This window comes from Equus caballus, chromosome 20 (genome assembly GCF_041296265.1).
Source record: "Equus caballus isolate H_3958 breed thoroughbred chromosome 20, TB-T2T, whole genome shotgun sequence".
NCBI lineage: Eukaryota > Metazoa > Chordata > Mammalia > Perissodactyla > Equidae > Equus > Equus caballus.
Genome location: NC_091703.1, coordinates 51,238,349 through 51,265,215, shown reverse-complemented (window position 1 = coordinate 51,265,215; position 26,867 = coordinate 51,238,349). Strand labels below are relative to the sequence as shown.

Below are 26,867 nucleotides of genomic sequence, written 5' to 3'. Positions count from 1 at the left end.
GGTTTTTATATATCTATCATGATGACAGTACCACACTGCTTTGATTACTGTTGCTTTGTAGTAAAGTTTGAAATTAGGCAGCATACGACCTCCAACTTTCTTCTGCACTTTCAAATTGTTTGCCTATTTGGGGTCCCTTGAGGTTCCATAGGAATTTTAGGATGAATTTTTCTATTTCTGAAAAGAAAGTCATGGGATTCTGATAGGGATTGTGCTCAATCTGTAGACTGCTTAGAGTAATACTAAGTAAAGTTAAAAATATTAAGTCCGCCAGCCGATGAACATTGGATGCCTTTCTCATTATTTGAGTCTTCTTTAATTTCTATCAGCCATGTTTTCTACTTCTTAGTATATAAATCTTTCACCTCCTTAGTTAGGCTTATTTCTAAGTATTTTCTTTTTGATGCTATTTTGAATAGAATTGTTCTCTTAATTTCCTTTTCAGATTATTCACTACAAGTGTATAGAAACACAATTGATTTCTGCGTGCTGATTTTGTACTCTGCAGACTTGCTGAATTTCTTTATTAGTTCTAACAATTTTTTTGTGGTATTGTCAGGGTTTTCTACGTGTAAGATCATGTTATCTATGAACAGAGATAATTTTACTCTTTCATTCCACATTGGATGACATTTATTTCTTTTTCTTTCCTAATTGCTCTAACTAGGACATACCATGCTATGTTTCATAGAAGTGGCAAAGGCCAGGATCCTTTTCTTGTTCCTGATCTTAAAGGAATAATTTCAGTCTTTCACCATTGAGTGTAATGTTAGCAGAGAGGTTTATATGTATAGCCTTCATTATGTTGAGACAGTTTTCTTTTATTACTGGTTTTTATCATGAGAAGGTGTTGAATTTTGTAAAATGCTTTTTTTGCATCAATTGATATGATCATGTGCTTTTTTCCCCAATCGTTCTATTAATGTGGTGGACTACATTGACTGATTTTTATATGTTGAGCCATCCTTATTTTACAGCAATAAGTCCCACTTGGTCATAGCGTATAATCCTAGGCTTCTGAATTTAGTTTTCTAGTATTTTGTTGAGTTCTGCTTCACTCTTATAAGAGATATTGGTCTATAGTTTTCTTTTTCTTGTAGCATCTTTGTCTGCCTCTGGTATCAGACTAATGTTGGCTTCATAAAATGAGTTAGGAAGTGTTTCCTCATCTTGAAATTTTTAGATGGCTTTAAAAATTACTCGTGTTAGTTCTTCTTTAAATATTTGATATACTTCTCCAGTGAGGCCATCAGAGCCAAAACTTTTCTTGATGGAGAGGTTTCTGACTACTGTTGATCTTTTTGACACACCAACTCTTGGTTCAATTGATTTTCTCTATTTGTTTTTCTATTGTCTATTTTGTTTATCTTTACTCTGATATTTATTATTTAAGTTACTTGATTATTTTCTTTTTTTCTTAGTTAATCTTGCTAAAGATTTGTCAATTTTGTTGATCTTTTTGAAGAACCAACTCTGGGTTTTATTGATTGTCTCCATTGTTTTTCTATCTCCGTTTTGTTTATCTGTGCTCTAATCTATGTTTTTTCCTTCCTTCTGAGAGCTTTGGATTTAATTTGTTCTTCTTTTTCTGGTTTCTTAAGGTAAAACTTACATTATTGACTTGCAATCTTATTTTTTTAATATAACCATTAATAGCTATGCATTTTCCTCTTATCACTGTTTTTGCAGTTTCCACTAAGCTTTAGTATGTCGTGTTTTCAATTTCATTTGTGTAAAGACATTTTCTAATTTCCCTTGTAACTTCTTCTTTCCCTGTTGGTTTCTTAAGAGTGTTTTGTTTAATATCCACATATTTGGATTTTTTAATGTGAATTTTCTAGTTTTCATTCAGCTTTTGATTTCTATTTTAATTCCATTGTAATTAGAAAAGATATTTTATTATATTACAACTTTTTAAATGTATTAAGACTTGTTTGGTAGCCTAATATATAGTCTACCCTGAAATATTTTCCATGTATGCTTGAGAAAAATGTGTATTCCATTGGTACTAGCTGCAGTATTCTGTATGTCTTACTTTTGTCATTTTAGGAATGTTTCTGTATGTCTTATAGCTTTTTTGTCCCTTATTTTACCATTACTGTCTTCTTTTGGCTTAGTGGATTTTTTTGTAGTGGCACATATTGATTCCTTTCTCATTTCTTTTTGTGTATACAGTATAGATATTTTCTTTTTGGTTAACATGGAGATTATACGTAACATCTTAAAGTTATAATAATCCATTTTAAGCTGATATCAACTTCACTTGTATACCAAAACTACTCATTTACAGTTCCAACTCTCCACTTTATCTAATCATCAAACGTTATTTCTTTATATATTGCACATCTATTAACATAGATTTATTATTTTTTTAAGCATTTGTCTTTTAAATCCCTTAGAAAATAAAAGATGACACTACAAAACAAAATCATAACAATGCTGGTTTTCACATTTGTCTGTGTATTTACTTTACTGGAGATTATTACATTTTCATATGACTTCCAGTTACTGTCTAGCATCTTTTCATTTCATCTTGAAGGATTCCCTTCAGAATTTTTTGTCAGGCAGGTCTGGTGGTAATGAACTCCCTCAGATTTTGTTTTTCTGAGACTATCTTAATTTCTCCCTCCTATTTGAAGGTTAGTTTTACTAGATATAAGTTTTAGGTTAACTTTTTTTTTCTTTTATCACTTTAAATTTATCACCCCACTGTCTTCTGTCCTGTAAGTTTTCTGCTGAGAAATCCTCTAGTAGTCTCATTAGAGGTTCTCTGTGCATGATGAGTCATTGTTCTCTTACTGCCTTTAACATTCTCTCTTAGTCTTTGGTTTTTGAGAGTTTGAATATAGTGTATTTTGGTCTTGGTTTTATTCTACTTGGAGATCATCAAGCTTCTTAGATTTGTAGATCCATGTCTTTCCTCAAATTTGGGAGATTTTCAGCCATAATTTCTTCAAATAATTTATCTACCCTTTTCTTTCCATATATTCTTCAGGGAATCCATAATATATACATATTGGTCCACTTGATGATATTCCATAAATCCTTTAGGCTCTGTTTACTTTTCCTCATCTTTTTTCTTTTTGCTATTCGGACGTGATAATTTCAGATGACCAGTCTTCGAGTTTATTGATGCTTTCTTCTGCTTGTTTAACTATGTTCTTGATCACCTCTAGTGAATTTTTCAGTTCAGTTATTGTATTTTGAAACTCTAGAAGTTGTGTTGGTTCTCCTTTTTAAAAACAATTTCAATCTCTGTTGATATTTTCATTTTTTTCACACATTGTTTCCTTGATTTCCTTTAGTTCTTTGCCTGTTTTTTCTTTAGCTCTTTGAGCATATTTAGCACAGTTGTATTAGTCTTTGTCTAGTAAGCCTAACACCTGTGCATATTCAGGGATGGTTTCTATGATTTCTTTTGTTTCTTTGAATGAACCACGTTTTCCTCTTTGTATGCCTTGTGATTTTTTTTTCTTGTTGAAAGTTGGGCATTAAAGAAAAAGAGCCATCTCTCCTAGTCTTTGAGACTGGTAGGGAAGACCTTGACTAATCAGCAGAGCATACTTTGAGACTAGGGATCAGTCCAGTTCTCATGTTTTTTTCTGAGCACATATCTTGTCAGAGACTGTGCCTGTGATTTTTTCCCAATTCCCCCAAATACACAGCTTCTTTTAAATGTCTTTATTTCCCACAGTATCTCATCCCAGTTTCTTCTCAGCACTTTCCATGTTTTATAGTATTCCTTTACCCATAATCTCTAGCCTCAGGTATTAGTGAGCCTCTAGTCTCTCTTCAGCTATCATAAGCTACAGCCATTGTTTCCCACAGCTGTTCCTAACCTGAGATCTGAGTTATGTCACAGTTCCCCATGTAAGCTCTCAGTCAGGCAAAACAGAGAACTGTCCTTGAGGCAGCCCATAAAGAGATTAGAACACTGTAAACAAAGTCCTCTCTACTTCCTCCAGCCCAAGTCAGGAAACCAGGACTAAGCCACTTCCTCCCAACCATGTTATGCCATGCCAGGGAGGAGATGTGTCAAGGACAAGTAAAAAATCATGAAATTTCCTACCATTTTGATTGTGGCTTTTTCTTGATTTGGTGTGTACTTGGTTGCTATAGATCTTTGACTGTTTTCCAGAGCTCCTATAAAGTTGTTTTAGCCAGGTTCCAGTAGATTTTTTTTTTTTTTTAATGTATACATAGGAAGATGAGGGCTTAGAACTTCCTAATCCACCATCTTGCTGACGTCACTCTTCTTTCCCCAGTTTTTTATTTGAAAGTATTTCAAGTCTACAAAAAGGTTTCAATAAAGGTATAATAAATACCCTTACTACTTAGATTCACAAATTCTTAAAATTTTGTCAAATTTGTTTTATATCTCTATAAAAATGTAAACTTTTTTTGAACCCTTTGAAAGCAAGTTACAGATATCATAACACTTGAACTTCAGTATGCCAACATGTATTTCCTATTTATAAGAGCAGTGTACTATAAAACTACAATATCATGTTTATATCTAAGAAAATAAGTATTAATTCAGTAATATCATCTAGTACCCATTCCATCTATAATTTTCTCCAATTGTTCCAATAATATTATCCCTCCTTTAGTTTTTCATGACTTTTTAGAGCACCCAAGCTACTTGTATTCTAGAACACATATTCTGAATTTGTCTGATCGTTTCTTTATTATCAGATTTAAGTTAAATCTTTTGGCAAGAATAGGAAAGATAATGTTCTGTAACTTTTTTGAATATTATCAGAAGACTCACTTTTCAGGGTGACCATGTAGTTGGTTATGCTAAATTTTGTTGAATTAGTTAAAATGATGACCATCTGATCTCTCAATTGTAATGATACTTTGGAAAAAATAAATAAACTATAGGAAAACAATTTGAGATCATGTGAAGATCTTACTCCCCAACAATCTTTTTTCTGCTCATTTAGCTGCCATTGATGATCTTTCCTGAATCAATTATTACCTTTAAAGTCGTATAATGCTGGTTTTCTATTTATCATTCATTCTTCATTTATTAACAGTCTCTCTATCCTGTTCCCTCTCCTTTTCTGTCTCTCAGAATCACTACAGACTCACAAGTTGTTTTAATTCAATGTGTTAAGTAGATGCTCACATTGTTCCTTATTTGGCTAATGAAGCCATTTTAAGTCACTTACTGTGCTTTTTTTGGGCCATGACTTCATTAGCTTTTTGCATCCCTTGACCCAGATTGGTAAATTTTCCAGCATTGCCTTGTCTTTTTCCTATTTCATATAGAGGCCAACCATTTCTCCAAGGAGTTCTATTTAATTTTAGTGTGGAATAATATTCAGAAAGCAATATCTAGGATCTGGGTGTGTTCAAGGACAGAGGAAAGACTAGGAAAGGAGTCACAAAAGGAGGCTGGAACATGATAAACAGAAGAGTGGAAGGAGATGAGAACAGAAAGGAAGTGGGGTCATATCATTGGAGCCTTATTAGCTATTATAAAGTTTGTGTTGTATTTTAAATGTAGTAAGAAGTCATTGAGCAGGTAAATGATTTAACCTTATTCATGTTTTTAAAAGATCATTGGGCTGCAGTGTAGAACATAAGCTAGTTCTACAGAAATGACTTTGAATATCTGATCCAGGTGGGTTATTTTCCAGAAAAATATGAATTAGCAAAACTCACCCATAATAGATATTTTTAAACACTTAAAATGCAATAAAATAAAAAAATTGGAAAAACAACTACTGTCTCCAAAGCAGAAGACTCAGATGTGACTATTGATGAGTTTCACAAGATCAAAAATAAAATATATTTAAAACAACCCCTATTCAAAATCGATGTTAAAAGCTGACAAAGATAGAACATTTAAAAATTGTAGACTTAATCACTAATGGATAGCATTGCAGAAATTCTAAATAAAATATTAGCAAATAGCATTCTTCTTTTAGAATTTATACCCTTGGATAAAAGATTATGTGCCTGGAGTCTATAACATTAAACTATTCATATAATTTGTTTATCAAACATTAAGGGGGTAAAAATAACATTTTCACCCAGAGAGCTAAAAATTTGTGACATCAATTCCTACCTTCCATTTCTTTCAGATAAAAGTGGACTAAAGCCACTATTTCCATCACAAGAGCATTAACTCTCATCAGTCTGAGATACTAACTTAATATTTTCTCTTTCATACACTTAAAAGTTTTATTATTCAGTTCCAACCATACACCTATGATGTAGAAGATAGTATTATTACATCTCACTTTACAAATAAGAAAATGAAATTTCAAAACATAAAGCAAACTGGTAAATACCATCCCACCAGGAAGTGGTGGAGATAGAATTTAACGTGAGTCATTTTGCCGCAAAGCCAACTCATTACTCTACACCAAGCCTGGGCTCTAATGATTGAGTAAAGTTCCTTCCATGCTTCAATTTTTATATAACCACCAGGCAGCCTTCATCATGTTATCTGATTTTCCATATAGATTTGATAAAAAGGGAATGAGCAAGTATCAGTGGTGGCCACTGAGTGTGCATATGCATGTGTGTTTTCTAGACACATAGGAATCTTTCTAATAACTCATGATCAAAGCATCCTTAAAGCAAGTGTGTTTATTTTCAACCATGGATAACAATATTGTAATCATTTAGCAAAATTTCAAATTATTAATAAAATAACCTCTTTATCTTTGCAGCTTGTTTGGGCCACTTCTTACCTCATTGGCTGTGGCATATCATCATGCTCCAAAAGAAGGTCAACTCAGTATCTCTACGTTTGTCACTACTGTCATGAGTATGTATTATACAGCTTGGTTTCACATAGCTTTTAGAAATACATCCCCCTCACATAATCTAGCTTCTCAAACTTTATAAAAGAAAACTCAAATAAAGATTCTATTTCAGTTAAGCAGAACTTTAGTTATATAATATCATTTAGACAATGCCTAAAACATTACACACACACACACACACATATATACACACACACACAGGTGTTTTCACTTAAATATTTTTTCTAAATAAATCTATATCTCATTAATAGAATGTTCAAGTTCAGAAATATTACCAGTAGTCTTGCTATGTGTCGTTGAATCTTCAAGTAGTATTAGTTAAGAGAACCAAATTTGAGCCAGCTTACACAAAGAAAGAAGATTTACTTCAACATTGAAAGACTATTTTTAGAACACAAGGGCAGAAATGCAGTAGAACATCAAGAATGAATATACAGGAGAAGCCAAGTGTTCTTGTATTTAGCTTTTTAGTCTAACTATTGGTATATGTCTTTTCTTTATAAATTAAGTTTTCATGTTGTCAAAGGGGTGAGTAAAAATTCCTAGAAGAGATAATCTGATTGCTTCAGTGAGGAGCTGGTGTGCTTCTTTGCCCCATCAACTGTGCTTATATGAGTTCCAAGCATCGTGCTTAACCACTGTCTCCCATGTGTGTAGCACAATAAAAGATGTTCAATATGAATCAACAAAAATGATTTATCTGATAATACACTACCATATTTACACTTTAAATGAGATCTCCAATATTACTATACATTCAATAAATATAACATACTCATATAATAGCTCTATATGAGTTATTTTCTGGTCTTGTCATGTCGTTACTTCAGTAGATATTTCTTGTGATTCTATCTATATAATTAGGGCTGAAGACAGTAAGATTTCTTTGCATCTATAACATATCGATTGTACTAAATCTTTGCAGGGGCTGGCGGTCTGTGGTGAACTTCTAACAATACAAAAGAAAAAAAGTGGAGCTATGATAGGAGAATTTTCTCAGCCAAACACTAAGCCAAGTGTCTCACAAAATCCCTTACTGAATGAAGTAGTCAGTTTCTTTTATAAAGTAAAATTTTAACAGCTCAGATATCAAAGAGAAAAATATCAAACAGAATATCATTTCAACCAGAACATTTACTTTATTTTTACTGATATTAAGTAAGAATCAGCTGTAAGCCACATTATTTTCTTAGATATCTTTGGTTAAGACTGTCTTCTCTGAAATTTCAAATTAGCTCAGAACTGGAAATTCTCATCTACTCTCACTCTCCCCCAACTCTAACACTTTAAATTTAGCCCTGCTGATGTACTTTCATCTTTTATAACACTCCATGTGTTTCTACAAAAGACACTAACATATATCAAGTTTCTCATGACATGGTGCAAGATGAAATTAGAACATCTTCAATTTGAGTCACTTAAAATTTTTCTTAACATTGTTGAGAACCGTGTTCTTTTGCATGACTGTTTACCAAGTCCCTATGGGTATAAAAAACAAAAGTGTCCTATTGTGAGTGGCTCGAAAGCCCTCCTGCTTGTTGGGACTTGACTGTTACGGTCTCAGTCCCGTTAGAACTTGACTGTCCGAAGAGGTGCAAATTGCCTCAAAATGTTGTTAGGACCCCAGAGTCACGTGTTGTACATGCAAAAGAATAAGTTAGCATCATTATAAGTCTAGAAGTCTTAAACCTGTCTCAAAGATTATCAGCATTAGGGGCCGGCCCCGTGGCCGAGTGGTTAAGTTCGCACAATCTGCTTCAGCGGCCCAGGGTTTTGCCAGTTCAAATCCTGGGCACAGACATGGCACTGCTCATCGGGCCATGCTGAGGCAGCATCCCACATGCCACAACTAGAAGGACCCACAACTGAAAATACATAACTATGTAGCGGGGGGCTTTGGGAGAAAAAGGAAAAATAAAATCTTAAAAACAAAAAAGATTATCATCATTAGATACAAGCGGTTTTCAAAAACTGTTTTAAAGTTGATTGTAATAGAGAGTAAAATGTTATATGCATTTTCCAAACATCAGCTTTATTAGCCACTTTTTTCTTTATTCTTTTTTAAGGGGAAATGATCCCGACAAAAAGAACGTGCCTTATAATATGGGAACTCCGTGTAAAGACTGTCCAAATGACTGTGAAGATAGACTTTGTAGTAAGTTTTACATCTCAGTTTGCTTAGTGATGGCTGTTGATCCGGGGGCCATCTGTACTTCAAATCAAGCGTTTAACAATATTGCACTTTCCTAGCCCTTTCATCTCAATCCTCACACTTGAGATATCAACATTATTTCTGATTTCCCTTTCCCCATCCCCAGTGTGACCAAGAAGACCATTAATTAAATCCATGGGAATGGAAATTAGAAATGTTTAGGTCTACACACTCAAGTACCTACCTTAAAGCTTAAAGACCTTACTAGGGGCACCCCGGTTAAGATGTTAATATAAGCATAAATTTTTCTCTGCTTTAGAAAAAGTTTCTGGGCTCTCTTACTGTGGCCCCAAAATTAGACACGTTGTTTTCAGGTTACCAGTGTTCTCAGATTGCTTGCCACTCAATAATTCTCCTACCTATCTGACCACTTATTATGGCATATAAATTCCTACAAAGTGATCCTCATTCTTCCAGGTTCTCACTGACACATCGGAAGAGATTAGCTGATGATTACACTCTACCCTTAAGTACTTCCTTTTATTTCTAATGTAAATCTTACCTACAATGTACTATTAACCAAATGGGTTCCATTTACATGTTCATTCCCTTAGATAGCAAAAGTTCCTTTTTCTAGAGCCTCCTGCAAAAGTAATTCCTTAATTTGGGGATAATGTTGACAAGACAATTTTCAATAAATTTGTAGAGAAATAACGAACCCAGAAAAAATCTTTCTTCAGACTTGGAAGGCTACAAGGCTTATTTTCCTTCATCTGCTCAGGTTGTCACTGTTTGCTTTTAAAGTAAGGAAAATGAATTCTTTGTTTTTCTTTTTCTCACTCTCTCTTTCTCTATGTAGATGTGTATAGAGAGAGAGATCTAGATATCTATTCTCTTTTCTCCCTCATTCTCTTTCATTCTCTCTCTCTTTTCCTCTTTCTCTCACTTTCAACTTCACTTTTTAGACTCCATTTCTGAAAAGAAATGCAGTTGGAGAAAGACAAACTACCTACTAATTATCTGTGATGGGAGTAATGGGTTACGATTTTTACCAAAAGATAAAAGCAATGTTTACAATGGTATGAAAAATGTAATAGAAGTAAAATGAGAGTAGGAAAGAGAGAAGTATTACTCAAGAAGATTGAATCTCTGGCATAGAAGAAATACATCTTAAGCCCTTTAGTCATCCATAAATGTATGAGAAGATGACAGATACTAAAGAAAGATCCATATCTAAGATTGGGACACACTGGAGTGGAAATAATGCTAGAAATATAAGACCTGCATATGCAGATATAATCAGTTGAGTATAATTCAAGTAAATTTTATGAAAACAAAACTTCTACTTATAAAATAGAGGAAATTATATAAATTACTGTAATTTATATAATGCACACAATATAACTGCAGCAAAAGCAGTTCTAAGAGAAAAATTCATAGCAATAAATACCTATATTAACAAAAAAGAAAGAGCTCAAATAAACGTTAACTATATGCTTCAAGGAACTACAAAAAGAAGAACAAACTAAGCTCAAATTTAGTAGAAGGAAGGAAATAAAAAGGATCAGAATGGAAATACATGAAATGGAGACTAAAATGACAATAGAAAAGAGCAATGAAACTAAGCTGTTTTTTGAAAAGATAAACAAAATAGAAAAACCTTTAGCTATACTTACCAAAAAAAGAAAGAGAGAAAACTCAAATGAGCAAAATTAGAAATGAAAGAGAAGAAATTACAACGGATACCACACAAATAAAAAACATCAGAAGAGACTACTGTGAAGAAATTGGACAATTTAGAAGAAATGGATAAATTCCTGGAAACACATAATCTACTAGGACTGAATCGTGAAGGAGTAAAAAATCTGAACAGACTCATTACTCATAAGAAGATTGAATCACTAATCAAAAAACCTCTCAACTAAGAAACATCCAGGATCAGATGGCTTCGCTGGTGATTCTAGAAGACATTTAAAAAAGAATTAATACCAACACCTCTGAAACTCTTCCAAAACACTGAAGAGGAGGGAACACTTCCAAACTCATTTTATGAGGCAAAAATCAGACAAGGACACTACAATAAAAGAAAACTACAGGCCAATATACCTGATGAAGCTAGGTGCAAAAATCTCAAGAAAACATCAGCAAACCAAAGGTAACAATACATTAAAAGGATCATATGCCGTGATCAAGTGAGATTTATTCCAGGAGTGCAAGAATGGTTCAACATCCACAAATCTGCCAGTGTGATACACCTCACTAACAAAATGAAGGATAAAAGTCGTATGGTCATCTCAATAGTTGCAGAAAAAGCACCTGACAAAATCCAATATTATTTCATGATAAAAATTCTCCACCACTGGAGATAGAGGCAACGTATCTCAACATACAAAAGGTTATATATTACAATCCCACAGCTAACATCATATTCAACAGTGAAAAACCGAAAGCCTTTCCTCTGAGATCAGGAAGAAGACAAGGATGCCTACTCTTGCCACTTTTATTCAATATAGTGCTGGAAGTCCTAGCCAGAATATTTAGGCATGAAAAAGAAATAAAAATCATCCAATTCAAAAAGGAAGTAAAACAGTGTTTATGTGCAGATGACATGACATTATATGTAGAAAACCCTAAAGACTTCACTAAAAAACTAACTGAATTAATAACTGAATTCAGTAAAGTTGCAAGATACAAAATCAATATGCAAAATACAATTGCCTTTATGTGCCCTAACAATAAACTATCAGAAAGAGAAATTAAGAAAACAATCCCAGTTATAATTGCATCAAAAAATACCTAATTTAGAATTAATTTAATTTAATTTAGAATAAATTTAATTAAGGAGGTGAAAAATCTATACACTGAAAATTATAAGACACTGATGAAAAAAATTGAAGACACAAACAAATGGGAAAATATTCTATTTTCAAGGATTGGAAGAATTAATAACGTTAAAAAAAGGCATACAACTCAAAGCTATCTACAGATTCAATGCAATCCCTATCAAAATTCTAATGGCATTTTTCACAGAAATAGAACAAACAATCCTGAAATTGTTATGGATGCACAAAAGACCTCAAATAGCCAAAGCAATCTTGAGAATGAATGAAAGTTTATCCCTTTATATACAGCTTATGATGTTGATGATTTCAGAATGGCGTTATAACTGATAAGTATGATTTATCTCCAATGTGCTTAGATATAGTCCTACCAGAAAAAGTGATGAAAGAAATCTGTTTAACATCAAACCAGACTTTAATCTTCTTTGCTTTAATAACTGACCCCATTTAACTCATTAGCTGTCTTCCATTCTGATTTTACTAGCTCGTGATAATCAAAATTAATTAGCTATTCTTAATAAATTTTATGTTTATGTCTTTAAGGAGATGATCTCTTTTCTCAGTGACTGTGATTTCTTGAGATAATATTACGCAAATATGTTTTGTTCTTTCAGCTAACCCCTGCCTCTACTATGATGAATCCAATAAGTGTAAGACACAAAAAGAAGCTCTTGGATGTAGCCACTTGTCAGTTAAACTGTTCTGCAAAGCTACTTGTCTGTGTGACACTGAGATAAAATAACCTTTGTTATTCGCAACTGTAATGTGCTGTTGGGGAAACGTCTACTAGATTATATCTTTTACTTTACTTGCTTCAGTAGCTTCTGCTGAATTTCTTTTGGTTTTAATTGCACTCAAAATCCTAATTTTCACTAATCATCTATGGGCATCAGATATTTACATCAATGCCCCCAACTTCTGTCCTGATACATCCTCATGTAAAGTCTTAAACTTTCTTCCTGCTGGAGTGAAAGATCCATTTCAACACCTTTCTCATCTTTAAATGATGTGCCTTGTCGTGCATAAGTTGTCATAACTCAACTGATGGTATGACGGGGCCCCTCAAGAACCACCTGTGCTGGGGGAGGGTCTTCCATGTTTAACTCCTCCCTCTGCTCTCCTGTGTCTCCAGCCACCCTGATATTTGTCTTCCCTGCACAACTTAACATGCACTAGCAATTCTTCACTTCTTAACTTTGCTTCTATTTTAGATCAATCATTAAAATAATCCACAAAGCACACAGAGAGTCCAGTCTTCTTACTTGCAAGGTAAATATTGTTGAATTGAAAGTAGTTTAAACATCTCATTGTTTCATTGTCATATCTATACACGAGTGTAAATCAGGAAAAAACAAAAACTGTGTCCTTAAATTAACCAAATATGTATTCTACAGTGATTACACACAAGGTGTGATCCATATATAAAGGCTATTGTCTCCCTCATTTCAAATGAGGGGTAAATATTAGTGAATCTGAACATTACAGAAACCTGGTGAAGTGTATGGCTACACAGAGAGCCCAGTGCCTGGTATTTTGTTTTCATTTTTGGGTTTTCTTTTTTCATAAATGTGCCCTTTCTTTCTGAAATTTTATATAAAAGAAAATTCCCTAGGTTTCCTCCGTTTGTCCTATCACATATAACACAGAAGTTTCACTTCAAGGTGAGAATTAGTTGTGTGACCCTAAATAAGCTTCATATGCCAAATATCTCCAAGGAAATGTGACACAAATTACAGTGCAATTTTTTGAATGCTTCCCAACTCACCCCCATGACTGCAGCTTACCAGGAGTCTTTATAGACACAGCAGCACACTTACTCACAGAATGACATCTCATGGGATTTTCCAGGGGCACGGTCATGGGGAGTGCCATGACTGGACTCAGGATCTGGAAGGCACTGTTCTGTTAAAACCAGATATGTGTGTGTGTGTGTATATATACTAATGAACGTCCAGAAGACCTGTGAAACAAAGGCGGTAAAGAGCATGATTGAGGACAAAAATCTGATGAGGTTGTTCGTTTAATAACGGAGAGCAAATGAGCACAAGTATGGATCCAGATTACAGGGAAACTTGAAGGAAATCCAACCTGAATGACTTGGATTTGATGCCCTGGGTAAAGGTAACACATTCCTGATTCTCAATTTTAAGAGCTCTACAATACTATATATATATATACAATAATATATATATAGTGAAATAATTACCACAATAAATTTAGTTAACAATCATCACCTCACATAGTTACAAATAATTTTTTCTTGTGATGAGGACTTTTAAGGTCCAGTTTCTAGCCACTTTCAAATATACAATACAGAATTGCTAACTGCAGTCACCATGTGTACATTACATCCACAGAACTTATTTAACTTGTAACAGCAAGTCTGTGCCTTTGACCACCTTCGCAAACAACCCCTACCCCTCACCCCTGCCACCACTCCTCCCCACTCAATTCTGCTAGATACCAATCTGTTCTGTTTCCATGAGTTCAGTTTTTTTAGATCCCACGTATAAGTAAGATCATATGGTATTTATCTTTTTCTGACTTATTTCACTTCATATAATGCCCTCAAAGTCCATCCATGTTTTTCAAATCGCAAGATTTCATTCTTTTTTAATGGTTGAACAATATTCTGTTATATATATTCTTACATATATATATATATATATATATATATATATATCTCACTTTTTTTATCCATCATCCATTGATGGAAATTTAGGTTGTTTCCATTTCTTAGCTATTGGAAATAATGCTGCAAAGAACACGGGGGTGCAAATATCTTTTTGAGTTAGTGTTTTCATTTTCTTTATTTATTCTTGAAATACTCAGAATTGAAATTGCTGGATCATACGGTAGTTCTGTTTGTAACTTTTTTAGGAACCTCCGTACTATTTTCCATAGTGGTTGCACTAGTGTACATATCTACCAACTGCGCACAAGGGTGAGTTTTTTCCCATATCCTAGCCAAGACTTCTTATTTCTTTTCTTTTTGATAATAGCCATTCTAACAAGTGTGACATGATATTTCACTGTGGTTTTGCTCTTCTTTTCCTTGATGATTAGTGATATTGAGCACCTTTTCAGGTACCTATTGGCCATCAGTATACCTTCTTTGGAAAAATGTCTATGCAGGTCCTCTGCCCGTTTTTCAATTAGATTGGCTTTTTGCTATTGAGTTCTATAAGTTCCTTATATAGTTTGGATATTAACCCCTTATCGGATATATCATTTAAAAATATGTTCTCCCATTCAGTAGGTTTCCTTTTCATTTTATTGATGGTTTCTTCTGCTGTGCAGAAGCTTTTTAGTGTGATGTAATCCCACTTGCTTATTTTTTCTTTTGTTGCCTTTGTTTTTGGTGTCAAATCCAAAAAATCTTCACCAAAGACCAATATCAAGGAGCTTACTGCCTATGTTTTCTTCTAGGAGTTTTATGGTTTCAGGTCTTACATTCAAGTCTTTAATTCATTTTGAGTTAATTTTGTGTATGGCATAAGATAGTGGTCCAGTTTCATTCTTTTGCATGTGGCTGTCCAGTTTTCCCAGCACCACTTTTGAAGAGACTGTCCTTTACCAGGAGCCTTGATGAAACCTCTTGCTTCTTTCCCCTCAGAATCTCTGTACATTTCACTCTTTCAATGTGGAGCTGGAAACTTCCCACTTTACAAAGAAGAATGTGAGATGTGTCTGGATGGAATAGAGGGGAAGGCAAATGAGTCATAGGATTGGCAAAATAATTTTTTAAATGACAGAACATGGTTAGAGAAGAAATAACAAGCAAGAAAGAGCTTAAGAGGGCCCAGCTCCATGGCTGAGTGTTTAAAGTTACACGCACTCAGATTTGGCAGCCCAGGTTCATGGGTTTGAATCCCAGGTGCAGACCTACTCCACTCACCAGCCACACTGTGGAGGTGTCCCACATACAAAAAATAGAAGAAGATTGTCACAGATGTTAGCTCAAGGAGAATCTTCTTCAGCAAAAAAAAAAATAAATAAATAAAGGAGCTGAAGAATAGAGAGAATGCAGAGTGACCTTCAGGGCTACATTATGTTGAAGAGCATTCAGGGTGAGCAACCTTAACAATCTGGGAGAACAGAGATCCTGGTTGGAGAAGGAAACACTTGACCTTTAGAGGTATGGCATTTTGGGGCAATCATAATATTCCAGATAAGACCAAGAAAGAGGAAGAGATAAAGAGCATTAAAGGAGAAATTTAAAATAGGAAGAATTCAAGGGCCTAGGACATCAGAAGTTACAGTCATCCACATGCATATTAAAGCCTCTTAGGTTGACTATGGAAACCAAAACAAGAGGATGAATTTGTTTCAGGAGACCAAAATTGTATGAACGAGGAGAAGTGACAGGAAAACCATTATTGGAGAGTAAATGTCAGGGGAGATAGTGTTAGACCTAAACATCATGAGGCCATTTATTTTTCTTTTTAGTAACTTGTAAGTTGAAAGGTAAAAAATTAAAAGAATACTCACAAATTCTAGATTGTAGACTGAGTTTGAGTTTTCTATATTTTAAAATTTCTTATACATATGGATGCAAAAATTGGTGTATATTTCATATGAATAAAACAAAGACATAAACCCCGATTAATGATGCTTGAGGGGGCCGGCCCTGTGGTGTAGTGGTTAAGTCTGGCTCACTCCACTCAGTGGCCCGGGTTCATGGACTCGGATCCCAGGTGCAGACCTACATCATTCGTCAGCCATGCTGTGGTGATGACCCACATATAAAGTGGAGGAAGATTGGCACAGATGTTAGCTCAGGGCTAATCTTCCTCAGGAAAAAAAAAAAATGATGCTTGAGGTTTTGTACTCAGTAATGACATTCCCAGTTTGGGTTCTCCCAAAAAACCTTTACATGAGAACTCAAGTGCGAGAGATTTATTTGCAAGATGAAGTGAACACTTGAGTGGGGCAAGAAATGAGTCAAGGAAGGGAAGTCATCAGTAAAGAGTGCAATATCAAACCTTCTACTGTACTTAGTATTGAGCAATAAAAAATGCTACAATATGGCTGAAAGTATCAACTATAAATTTAAAAGCCCTGTTCACAGAATATCCAGTGCACTATGCTATAGACGAGTGTAATGTCACACTGATTCAGAAACACTCAAGACTAGCAATTGAGAAATGGAATCCACAAATTCAAAAATACTATATATTACTGTTTATTCACTTTAAACTATGAATTCATATCACTCGTAGGTCTACAAATGCTATATTTAATGTGACAAATTCTGTCTGAAGGAAGTAAGAATGATTAGTAATAGTCTGGTAACAGGCAAAATAGTCAGAGTCCCATATAATACACTATTCACTGAATCGCCAACTGTCCAAGAAAAAAATTGCTACCACATGTAACATTGTCAAGAAGGAAATAATTTCATCAGTCAGCAACATGCTGAAGATGGTAAGATTAGTTAAACAGCAGCAATAATGAAGCCAATAATAGTAATAGTGTTTATTGAGTTTTTATTAAGTTCTAAGCACTTTTAATATACTAAAAGTTTGGTCTTCACAAACAAACCTATAACGCACCAGCAGAAGAAATGGAGGCCCAGAGGAGGTAAATAACTTTCCCAAATTCATACAGTTAGTAAATAAGAGATCAACAATTTCAACTCAGACAGTCTAATTTCATTCATAATGTACCCTAGGACAGTGCTTCTCAAACATGAGCGTGCTTAAAAATCACCTGAAGAACGTGGTAAAGCACAGGTTCCAGGGCCCCACACTCTGAGATCCTGATTTGGGGGGTCTAGGGTGCAGACAGCCCCAAGCTCTCAGCTGGTGCTGATTCTGAGAGTCAATATCATCACTACGGTAAAGTTTGTTTAACAAGTTACAGAGGCATTTCATAGCTGTCTTCATGGAGCAGTAGCCCAAAGGCTGACCCTATCTGAAAATCAAGATGTCCAGAATCTAAGCCAATGGATGCTGCCAGATAAACAAATATTGACAAATCTGTTTCCCAGTTCCCTTGCATCCCATAAAAGGAGAGAGAAATTGTGTTACCACTATAAACCTGCTGTGTGAGCAGACTAGGTGCTATAAAACAAAACAAATGTAGGGAAGTCTCAGGCATATGATTAGACTCGCATGTATTGTCTCCCAGAAGCATCACTCAGGTTTTTGGGAAATCGTATCCTGGTTCCTGGAACCTTGGATGGGTGTAAAGGAACAAGGGTTAGAAATGGTGCAGCTTCTGGAGGGTGATTCTGAGGGACAGCTTCCTCATGCAAATGATGAAGGGCAAGGAAGCAAGTGAATAGAAAAATGATTTCGCGATTTACCTTTTGGATGTCTTAGTCCAAAATGTCATTCAAACGAAACAATAAAAATCAATAGCTATCATAGGCATTCCTGCATAGTGAGTGTTACAGCTGATGTGCACCTGAGATGCTTACTATTGACAGGCACTCTTCCGGAACCTTATTACATTAACTCTTAATTCTCTCAGTAATTCCGTGAAGTAGATAATACCATCATCTTCATTTTACAGACTGTGAATCTGAACTTCAGAGAAATTAGGTAGCTTGCCAAAGTCATAAGTATTGGAGCCCAGATTCAAACGCAAATGGACCAGCCCCGAGAATCCTACTCTTAACTACTTACCTCTCTTAGGACAAATAGGGTCCAAACTTCTTGGTTTGTAGATGAGCAAATAAGTATGCCTAGGAGGTGCTAAGCAGGTAAAAGAGTGAATGGACAGTAGAGCTTCTGATTTCAGAAATCTTAATATTGCAGATTAAAGACAAATACACAGAAAATATTAGAAAATAATAAAGGAATGAATTGTTTTAAGTGCTAAGGTGCAAAAGTGAGAGATCAACAAGATGATACATTGTGTACCAGTAAAACTGAGTAACATTTCAAATGGAATATGAGATTAGAGCTATTCCATAAACAATGTATACGACTTGGATACAAAGTGATAGAATTAGCAGCAATAACTTAAGGAGCAAGAATAGGACTGAAGAGACAAACACAACTGCCAGGCAGAGATTTTCAAAACAAAATGTGAATCTGTAGAGTTAGGAAAAGTAGAAGTAGAACCACTTGTCAAAGCCAGAATTGATGGCTTACTGCAAGAACTGTGGATGCTCACTTGTGATTTTAACCACGGATGTACCACGAAAAAGGAGTATTTAACTGGCATTAATTAGAGGTAATGTCCCAGAGAGCTTCTTCAAAGAGGTCTGAACTGCAAACGATACAGAGAGTGTTGCAGATAGCTCACCTAATAAGATAAACAGACTCTGAGATTAGAGATTAGCATGCGTTTGTTTACTGGGGAAAGCTCTCCAGATTTACATCTTGCTGTGGAAGTAGGAAATAAGCAAAATTGGCGCACAGAGAAGTTGAGTTAAGATGTAGTCACAACAGACTCTAAATAAACTCAGGAGAAGCAAAAAAATTAATATATGTAAAATGTAACTTCAAACATCAAGAAACTAGAAAAAGAAGAATAAATTAAGCCCAAAGTTAGCAGAAGGAAGGAAATAATAAAAATTAGAGCAGAAACAAATGAAATAGGTAAAAAGGAGAATAATAGAAAACATTAACAAAACTGAGGGTTGGTTCTTTGAAAGACAAACAAAATTGACAAATCTTTAGCTAGAATAACCAGAAAAACAAAGAGAGGTCCCAAATTAACAAAATTATAAATGAAGGAGGAGACATTATAACTCATACTACAGAAATTAAAAAGTCGTATGAACAATTATATGCCAACAAACTGAACACTCTAGAAGAAATGGATAAATTCTTGGAAACATACAGTCTACCAAGACTGAATCAGGGAGAAATAGAAAATCTGAATAGACCAACTACTAGTAAGGAGATTGAATCAGTAATCAAAAACCTCCCAACAAAGGAAAGCCCAGGGCCAAATGGATTCACTGTGAATTTTACCGACATTTAAAGAAGGTAATGCCAATACTTCTCAAACTCTTCCAAAAAAAGCAAAGAGAGGGGAACACTCCCAAACTCATTTTACAAGGCCAACATTATCCTGATCCCAAAGCAGATAAGGACACTATAAGAAAAAAAAAATACTATAGGTCAATATCCCTAACAAATATAGATGAAAAACTTGTCTATATAATACTAGCAAACCAAATCCAGCAACACAGTAAAAGGATCATACACCATGATCAAGTGGATTCATACCTGGGATTCAAGGATGGCTCAACATATGCAAATCAATAAATGTGATACATCACATTAATAGAATGAAAGATAAAAATAATACGATATTCTCAATAGACAGAGAAAAAGCATTTGACAAAATTCAATATTCTTTCTATGATAAATACTCTTAACATCGGGTGTAAAAGAAACATACCTCACCATAATAAAGGACATATATGGTAAAACCACAGCTGACATCATATTCAACGGTGAAAAGTTGAAAGCTTTCCTCCAAAATCAGTAACAAGACAAGGGTGCCCACTCACACCACTCCTATTCATCATAGTCCTTGAAGTCCTAGCCAGAGTAATCAGGCTAAAAAAAGAAATAAGAGGCATCAGAATTGGAAAAGAAGAAGTAAAACTATCTATTCGGAGATGACATTATAGTATATACAGAAAATCCTCAAGACTCCACCAAAAAACTGTTAGGTCTAATCAGTGAATTCAATAAAGTCGCAGGATACAAAATCTACATTCAAAAATCAGTAGTTTCAGGGCTGGCCCCGTGGCCGAGTGGTTAAGTCCACGTGCTCCACTGCAGGCGGCCCAGTGTTTTGTTGGTTCGAGTCCGGGCGCGGACATGGCACTGCTCATCAGGCCACGCTGGGGCAGTGTCCCACATGCCACAACTAGAAGGACCCACAACGAAGAATATACAACTATGTACCAGGGGACTTTGGGGAGAAAAAGGAAAAAACTAAAATCTTTAAAAAAAAAATCAGTAGTGTTTCTATACACTAACAATGAATTATACAAAAAAGGAATAAAGAAAATTATCCCATTTACAATAACATCAAAAACAATACAATACTTTGGAGGAAATTTAACCAAAGAGGTAAAAGATCTCTACACTGAAAGCTACAAAACATTGTTGAAAGAAATTGAAGAAAACACAAATAAATGGAAAGATATCCCATATTCATATATTGGAAGAATAAATAGTGTTAAAATGTCCACATTACCCAAAGTCATCTATAGGTTCAATGCAATCCCTATTCAAGATTTTGGTGACATTTTTTACAGAAGTAGAAAAACTATCCAAAAATTAGTGTGGAACCACAAAAGACTCCAAATAGCCAAAGTAATCCTAAGAAGAACAAAGCTGGAGGTATCACACTTCTTGGTTCAAACTATATCATAAAGCTACGGGAATCAAACAGGACGGCACTGGCATAAAAGACGACAAACAGACCAGTGGAACAGAATTGAGAGGCAAGAAATAAACCCACGCATATATGGTCAATTGATATTTGACAAGGGAGTCAAGAATATTCAATGGAGAAAAAAGAGTCTCTTCAATAAACGGTCCTGGGAAAACTAGATAGTCACATGTAAAAGAGTGAAACTTGCCCCCTATCTTACACCAATCACAAAAATTAACTCAAAATGGATTAAAGACTTAAATGTAAGACCAGAAACCATAAAACTCCTAGAATAAAACATAGGGAAAAAGCTCCTTGACATAGGTCTTGGCAATGATTTTTTGAATATGACACTTTTATGCATAAGCAATAAAATAAAAAAGTGGGACTACATTAAGCTAAAAAGCTTCTGCACAGCAAAGAAACAATCAACAAAATGAAAGGTAACCTATGGAATGGGATAAAATATTTGTAAATCATATACCTGATAAAGGGTTAACATCCAAAATATGTAAAGAATTCCTACAACTCAATGGCAAAAAAAAAAATCCAATTTAAAAAATGGGCAAAGGACCTGAATAGACATTTTTCCAGAGAAGATATTCAAAGGGCCAACAGCTACATGAAAAGATGCTCAACATCACCAATCATCAGGGAAACGCAAATCACAACCACAATGAGATATCACCTCACAACTTTTAGAATAGCTATTATCAAAAAGACAAGAAACAACAAATGCTGGTGAAGATGTGAAGAAAAGGGAACCCTTGTGCACAGTTGGTGGGAATGTAAATTGCTACAGCCACTATTTGAAACATTGTGGAGCTTCCTTGAAAAATTAAAAATAGAACTACCATATGATCCAACAATTCTATTTCTTGGTATATATCTGAAGGAAAAGAAATCAGTATGTTGAAGAGCTATCTGCACCCCTATGTTCATTTCAGCATTATTTCCAATAGCCAAGACATGGAAACAACTTAAGTGTCCATCTACAGATGAATGAATAAAGAAAATATGGTGTATATATATATATATACAATGTAATAATATTCAGCCATAAAAAAGAAAAAAACCCTGCAGTTTACAACATGGATGGACCTTGAGGGCATTATGCTAAGTGAAATAAGCCAGAGAGAAAGACACTGTATGATCTCATTTATATGTGGAATCTAAAAGAAACAAACAAACCAAAGTCACAGAAAAAGAGATCAGGTTTGTGGTTACCAGAGGTAGGCGGTGGGGGAATTGGATGAAGGTGATCAAAAGGTACAAACTTCAAGTTATAAGACAAATACTGGGGATGTAATCCACAACATGATGACGATAGTTAACACTGCTGTATGGTTTATTTGCAATCTGCTGGGAAGATGGATCTTAAAAGTTCTCAGCACAAGGAAAAACATTTTTTGTGACTATATGAGAAGATTGATGTTAATTGCACTTAACCGTGGTGGTTATTTCACAGCGTGTGTATGTCAAGTCATTATGCAGTACACCTTAAACTTATGCAGAATTTTATGTCAATTGTGTCTCAAGAAAACTGAAAAAGAATCTAGATATGTGACCTGGCATTTACAATTCCCACATCTACCAGTTCTCTGGCCGAGGCAAGAGTTTCTGGCCACGGATGAGGGCAATTTTTAGAGAGAACAGACGTAGAGCTGTCTGTGGGCAGGACTCCCAGCTGCCAGGAAATAAGTGCTTCAGTGCAGAAAGGGACCTGGGCAATGCCTCGCAGCATCATGGACGCAACCAGCTTCGAGTCAGCCAGGTCAATTCCAGTTCTAAATATCTGGTACCCTGGTCATAACAGGCGAGATGTCTTTATTAGTGAGCGCATCAGGGAATTTGTGATATGTGTGGTATGCAGCCCTGTGCCCTGATTGGGTGGTTCTGTCAATCTTATTACTTCAATTACATATAGTTTTGATATAAATATGTCTTTTGGGTGTAAAATAATTAAAATGAAAAGAAAAAAGCATGTGTTTTTTTCCTATGTGCCAGGCTGAGTCACTTCACTCATCCCAGTTTAGAAAATTCATTCACTTGAAGGGTAATTCTAGGAAATGACCACGAGATGGCAGCACACACTTATGATAGTGAAACTTTTGAAGCCGAAGAAAATAAACTGTTAGATTGATATCCTAAAATTATTCTAACGAGTAGCTAAATGATTTACACAAAAGCTTATAATAAAAAAGAAACAACCTCCACACTTTGTTGGTAATGAGTTGCAGTCCTTTAAGTGGACATACATATGAGAGGATGAAAGTGGTAGGGAGATTACGTCCCATACCTACTGACAAAGAGGTTCTTTCATCTTACCTGCAGAAGAGCTGTTGCTGACATCTACCTGATAACATATCTATGCCTCACTTTCCTTATTTGCAAATGGGGATAATAACAGTACCTCCTTTGTAGAGTTGCTGTGAGGATAAACCAAGGGAAAGTAGATTTTCAACAGATCCTGGCGTGTTGTGTTAGATATTAATTTTGTGTGTGTATGAAGAAGAATGTTGCTGAGTTAACATCTCTGCCAGTCTTCCTCTATTTTATGTGGGATGCTGCCACAGCGTGGCTTGACACGAAGTGCTAGCCACGTGCCCGGGATCCGAACCTGTGAACCCTGGCCACTGAAGTGGAGTGCACAAACTCAACCACCACGTGACCGGGCTGGGCCTAGATATTAATTTTTATCATTCACAATTACAAATTGAGATGCCTGAAACTATACGTGCTTCTAATCAAAGCTGTCACTTATTAATTGTGCACTTAGTAGAAGATTTAGCATATCACAATTGTATTGCCTGAGGCACTCACTAAATTTTTGAAACAAACTTGGGTGTGATTAATGGGTTGAATTCATAGATGCACAAATTGAGATACAAAGAGATTAAATAACGCGGCCTGGTAAAACTGCTAATAAGTCACGGGTGGATTCCTAATCCTGGTCTGATTTATAGGAAGCATTCCCTTGAACTCTTTACTACATCTGAATTTATAACCGAATTTTGATCTTGTGAATCAACAAATGATACATTAAATTGAAATATTTGTCTTCCTCCTCTGACCAAAATATTTAGGAAAAATCTCATTATTTTACTTTTTGGCTTCTACAACTAAGGATACTGCTCGACTGGGATTTTCAGAAAATAAACTAGAATCTTATCATGGAAATTTTAATGACCCTGTGCTTGGTTTTTACCCTTCCACGGTAGCATTGGAGTGAAGATGCTGCAGAAATGCCAGAACGTTGTGAAAGCAGTGTGAGCTGACAGAGGGCAATGCAAAGGAGTGACTAACTGTAAGTAGATATATGTCTATGTGATCCAACTTTGGGCTCAGATATCCTCAAGAACTGTTGAGTGACCTGGCAATGATGAATTAGGTTATCCAGTCTGCATTTGCATTTGCACCCATTCATGATGGGAAATGTGACCCGGTACACTATTCTATTATTATATTTTTTAATTTGGATATTCAAATTTTCAGGTTTCAGATCCTCATCGTGAAGAGAAAAAAATAAAAATCTAACAATTAAGAATACTTCAGTAATGCAATGATGACAGGATGAATGGCAGTTAGATAGCTAGAAGGTTTCCACTCTATGTAGTTTTCTCAGCTACACACAATATCGCCCTAGGGAGTTCTTTTGCTTTGAGAAAAGTGTGATATGCAGCTATACTGAGCTGCTCATGAGAACAATCTTCAGTGCTATAAAATGAGCCCATCTTACGGCAATACAGACACTGTATAAAATAGGTACTCATTGCTGGTTTCCAGAAAAGCCATAAGCATTTCCCACACAACTACACATTAACAATATTTTCAAGAATCCCTTTTTTACAACTTAATATGGAAGTAGTAATGCTACTTCCACAGCTACTGACTATTGGACATCTTAATCTAACATTGTTGAAGATTCATTTTTAGCACCAAAATTGAAAAAAACACTAAAATGTTTTAGCTATTCTCCAAAAGTCTTACCACAAAATAACTTCTTGATACTGTACACTTTAGCATATGTCATGTGCTAAGTTAGTAATTTAATTTTTTTATTTCAATTATATAATAAAATGTTACCAACTATAGTCACTGTGTTAGACATTAGATCCTCTGACATTATTCATCTTATAACTGAAACTTTGTACCCTTTTGCCAACCTCTCTCTATTTACCCCCTCCCCCTACCTCCTGAGAACTACTTTCCTATTTTTCTACTCTCTGTTTCTGAGTTCATTTTTTCTTTCTTTTTTTAAGACTCCACATGTAAGTGATACCATGCAGTATTTTTCTCTCCGTGTCTAGTTTATTTCACTTAGCGCAATGTCCTCCAGGTTTATCCATGCTGTCTCAAATGACAGAATTTCCTTCTTTTCTAAGGTTGAATAATATTCCATCGATCCTTTCATCTGCTGATACACACTTCGGTTGTTTCCATGCCCTGGCTAATGTGAATAATACTGCAATGAATCCTGGAGCACAGACATCCTTTCAAGATAAAGGTTTAATCTCCTTTGGATATATGCTCATAAGTGGAATTGCTGGGTCCTATGATAGTTTTATTTTTAACTTCCTGAGGAACTTTCATACTGTTTTCCATAGTGGTTGCATCAGTTTACATTCCCACCAATAGTTGTACAAGGGCTCCCTTATCTGCACATCCTAGACAGCATTTTCTTATCTCTTGTCTTTTTAGATAATAGCCATTCTAACAGGTGTGCGGTGATAGTCTCACTGTGGTTTTGATTTGCATTTCCTTGATGATTAGTGACGTTAAGCACATTTTCATGTACCTGTTGGCCATTTCTATGTCTTCTTTGGAAAAATGTTTTATTCAGGTCCTTTGCCCATTTTTCAATTGGGTTATCTGCCTTTTTGCTCTTTAATTGTTTTTAGTTGTATGAGTTCCTTGTACGTTTGGATATTAGCCCCTAATGGACTATGTAGTTTGCATTCTGTCATTCTATAGGTTGCCTTTTCACTTTATGAATTGTTTCCTTGGCTGAACAGAAGCTTTTTAGCTTGAAGTAGTCCTATTTGTTTATTTTTGCTTCTGTTACCTTTTCTTTTGGTGTCGAGTCCAAAAAAACCATTGTCAAACCAATGTCAAAGAGCTGACCCCCTAGGTTTTTTTCTAAAAGTTTTATGGTTTAAGGTCTTATATTCAAGGTTTTGATCCATCTTGAGTTGATTTTTGTGTATAGTATAAAAAAGGGGTCCGGTTTCATTCTTTCGCATGTGGCTGTCTACTTTTCCTAACACCACTGAGTGAAGAGATTGTCCTTTCCTCATTGTATATTCTTGGCTCCTTTGTTGTAAATTAATTGACCATATATATGTGGGATTATTTCTGGGCTCTCTATTATGCTCCACTGATTTATGTATCTGTTTTTATGCCAATATCATACTTTTTTAATAACTATAGTTTTGTAATAAAGTTTGAGATCAGGAAGTATGACATCAATAGCTTTGTTTGCCTTTCTGGGGATTGCTTTGGCTATTTGGGGTCATTTGTTGTTCCATACAAATTTTAAGGTTGTTTTTTCTATTTCTATGAAAACTGCTGTTGGAAGTTTAATAGGGATTGCATTGAATCTGTAGATTGCCTTGGGTGGAATAGAAATTTTAAGAATATTAATTCTTTTAATCTATGAGCACAGAATATCTTTTCATTTATTTGTGTTGTCTTCAACTTCTTTTATCGATGTCTCACAGTTTTCAGCACACAAGTCTT

The 26,867-nt window shown here is 35.1% G+C and overlaps 1 protein-coding gene across 2 annotated transcripts in view; it reads left to right on the top strand.

The window, feature by feature from the left end:
* Positions 1–13,013, top strand: part of CRISP1 (cysteine rich secretory protein 1) — a 30,648-nt gene extending 17,635 nt beyond the window's left edge. The window contains exons 6-8 of one of the 2 annotated variants that reach the window (XM_070243953.1): positions 6,687–6,784; positions 8,849–8,937; positions 12,389–13,013. In XM_070243953.1, coding sequence (XP_070100054.1) covers positions 6,687–6,784; positions 8,849–8,937; positions 12,389–12,516 — 315 coding nt within the window. In that variant the 3' untranslated portion in view covers positions 12,517–13,013. The remainder of the gene's footprint in view (positions 1–6,686; positions 6,785–8,848; positions 8,938–12,388) is intronic. The other variant, NM_001081873.2, reaches the window with a different exon arrangement.
* Positions 13,014–26,867: the final 13,854 nt, after the last annotated feature.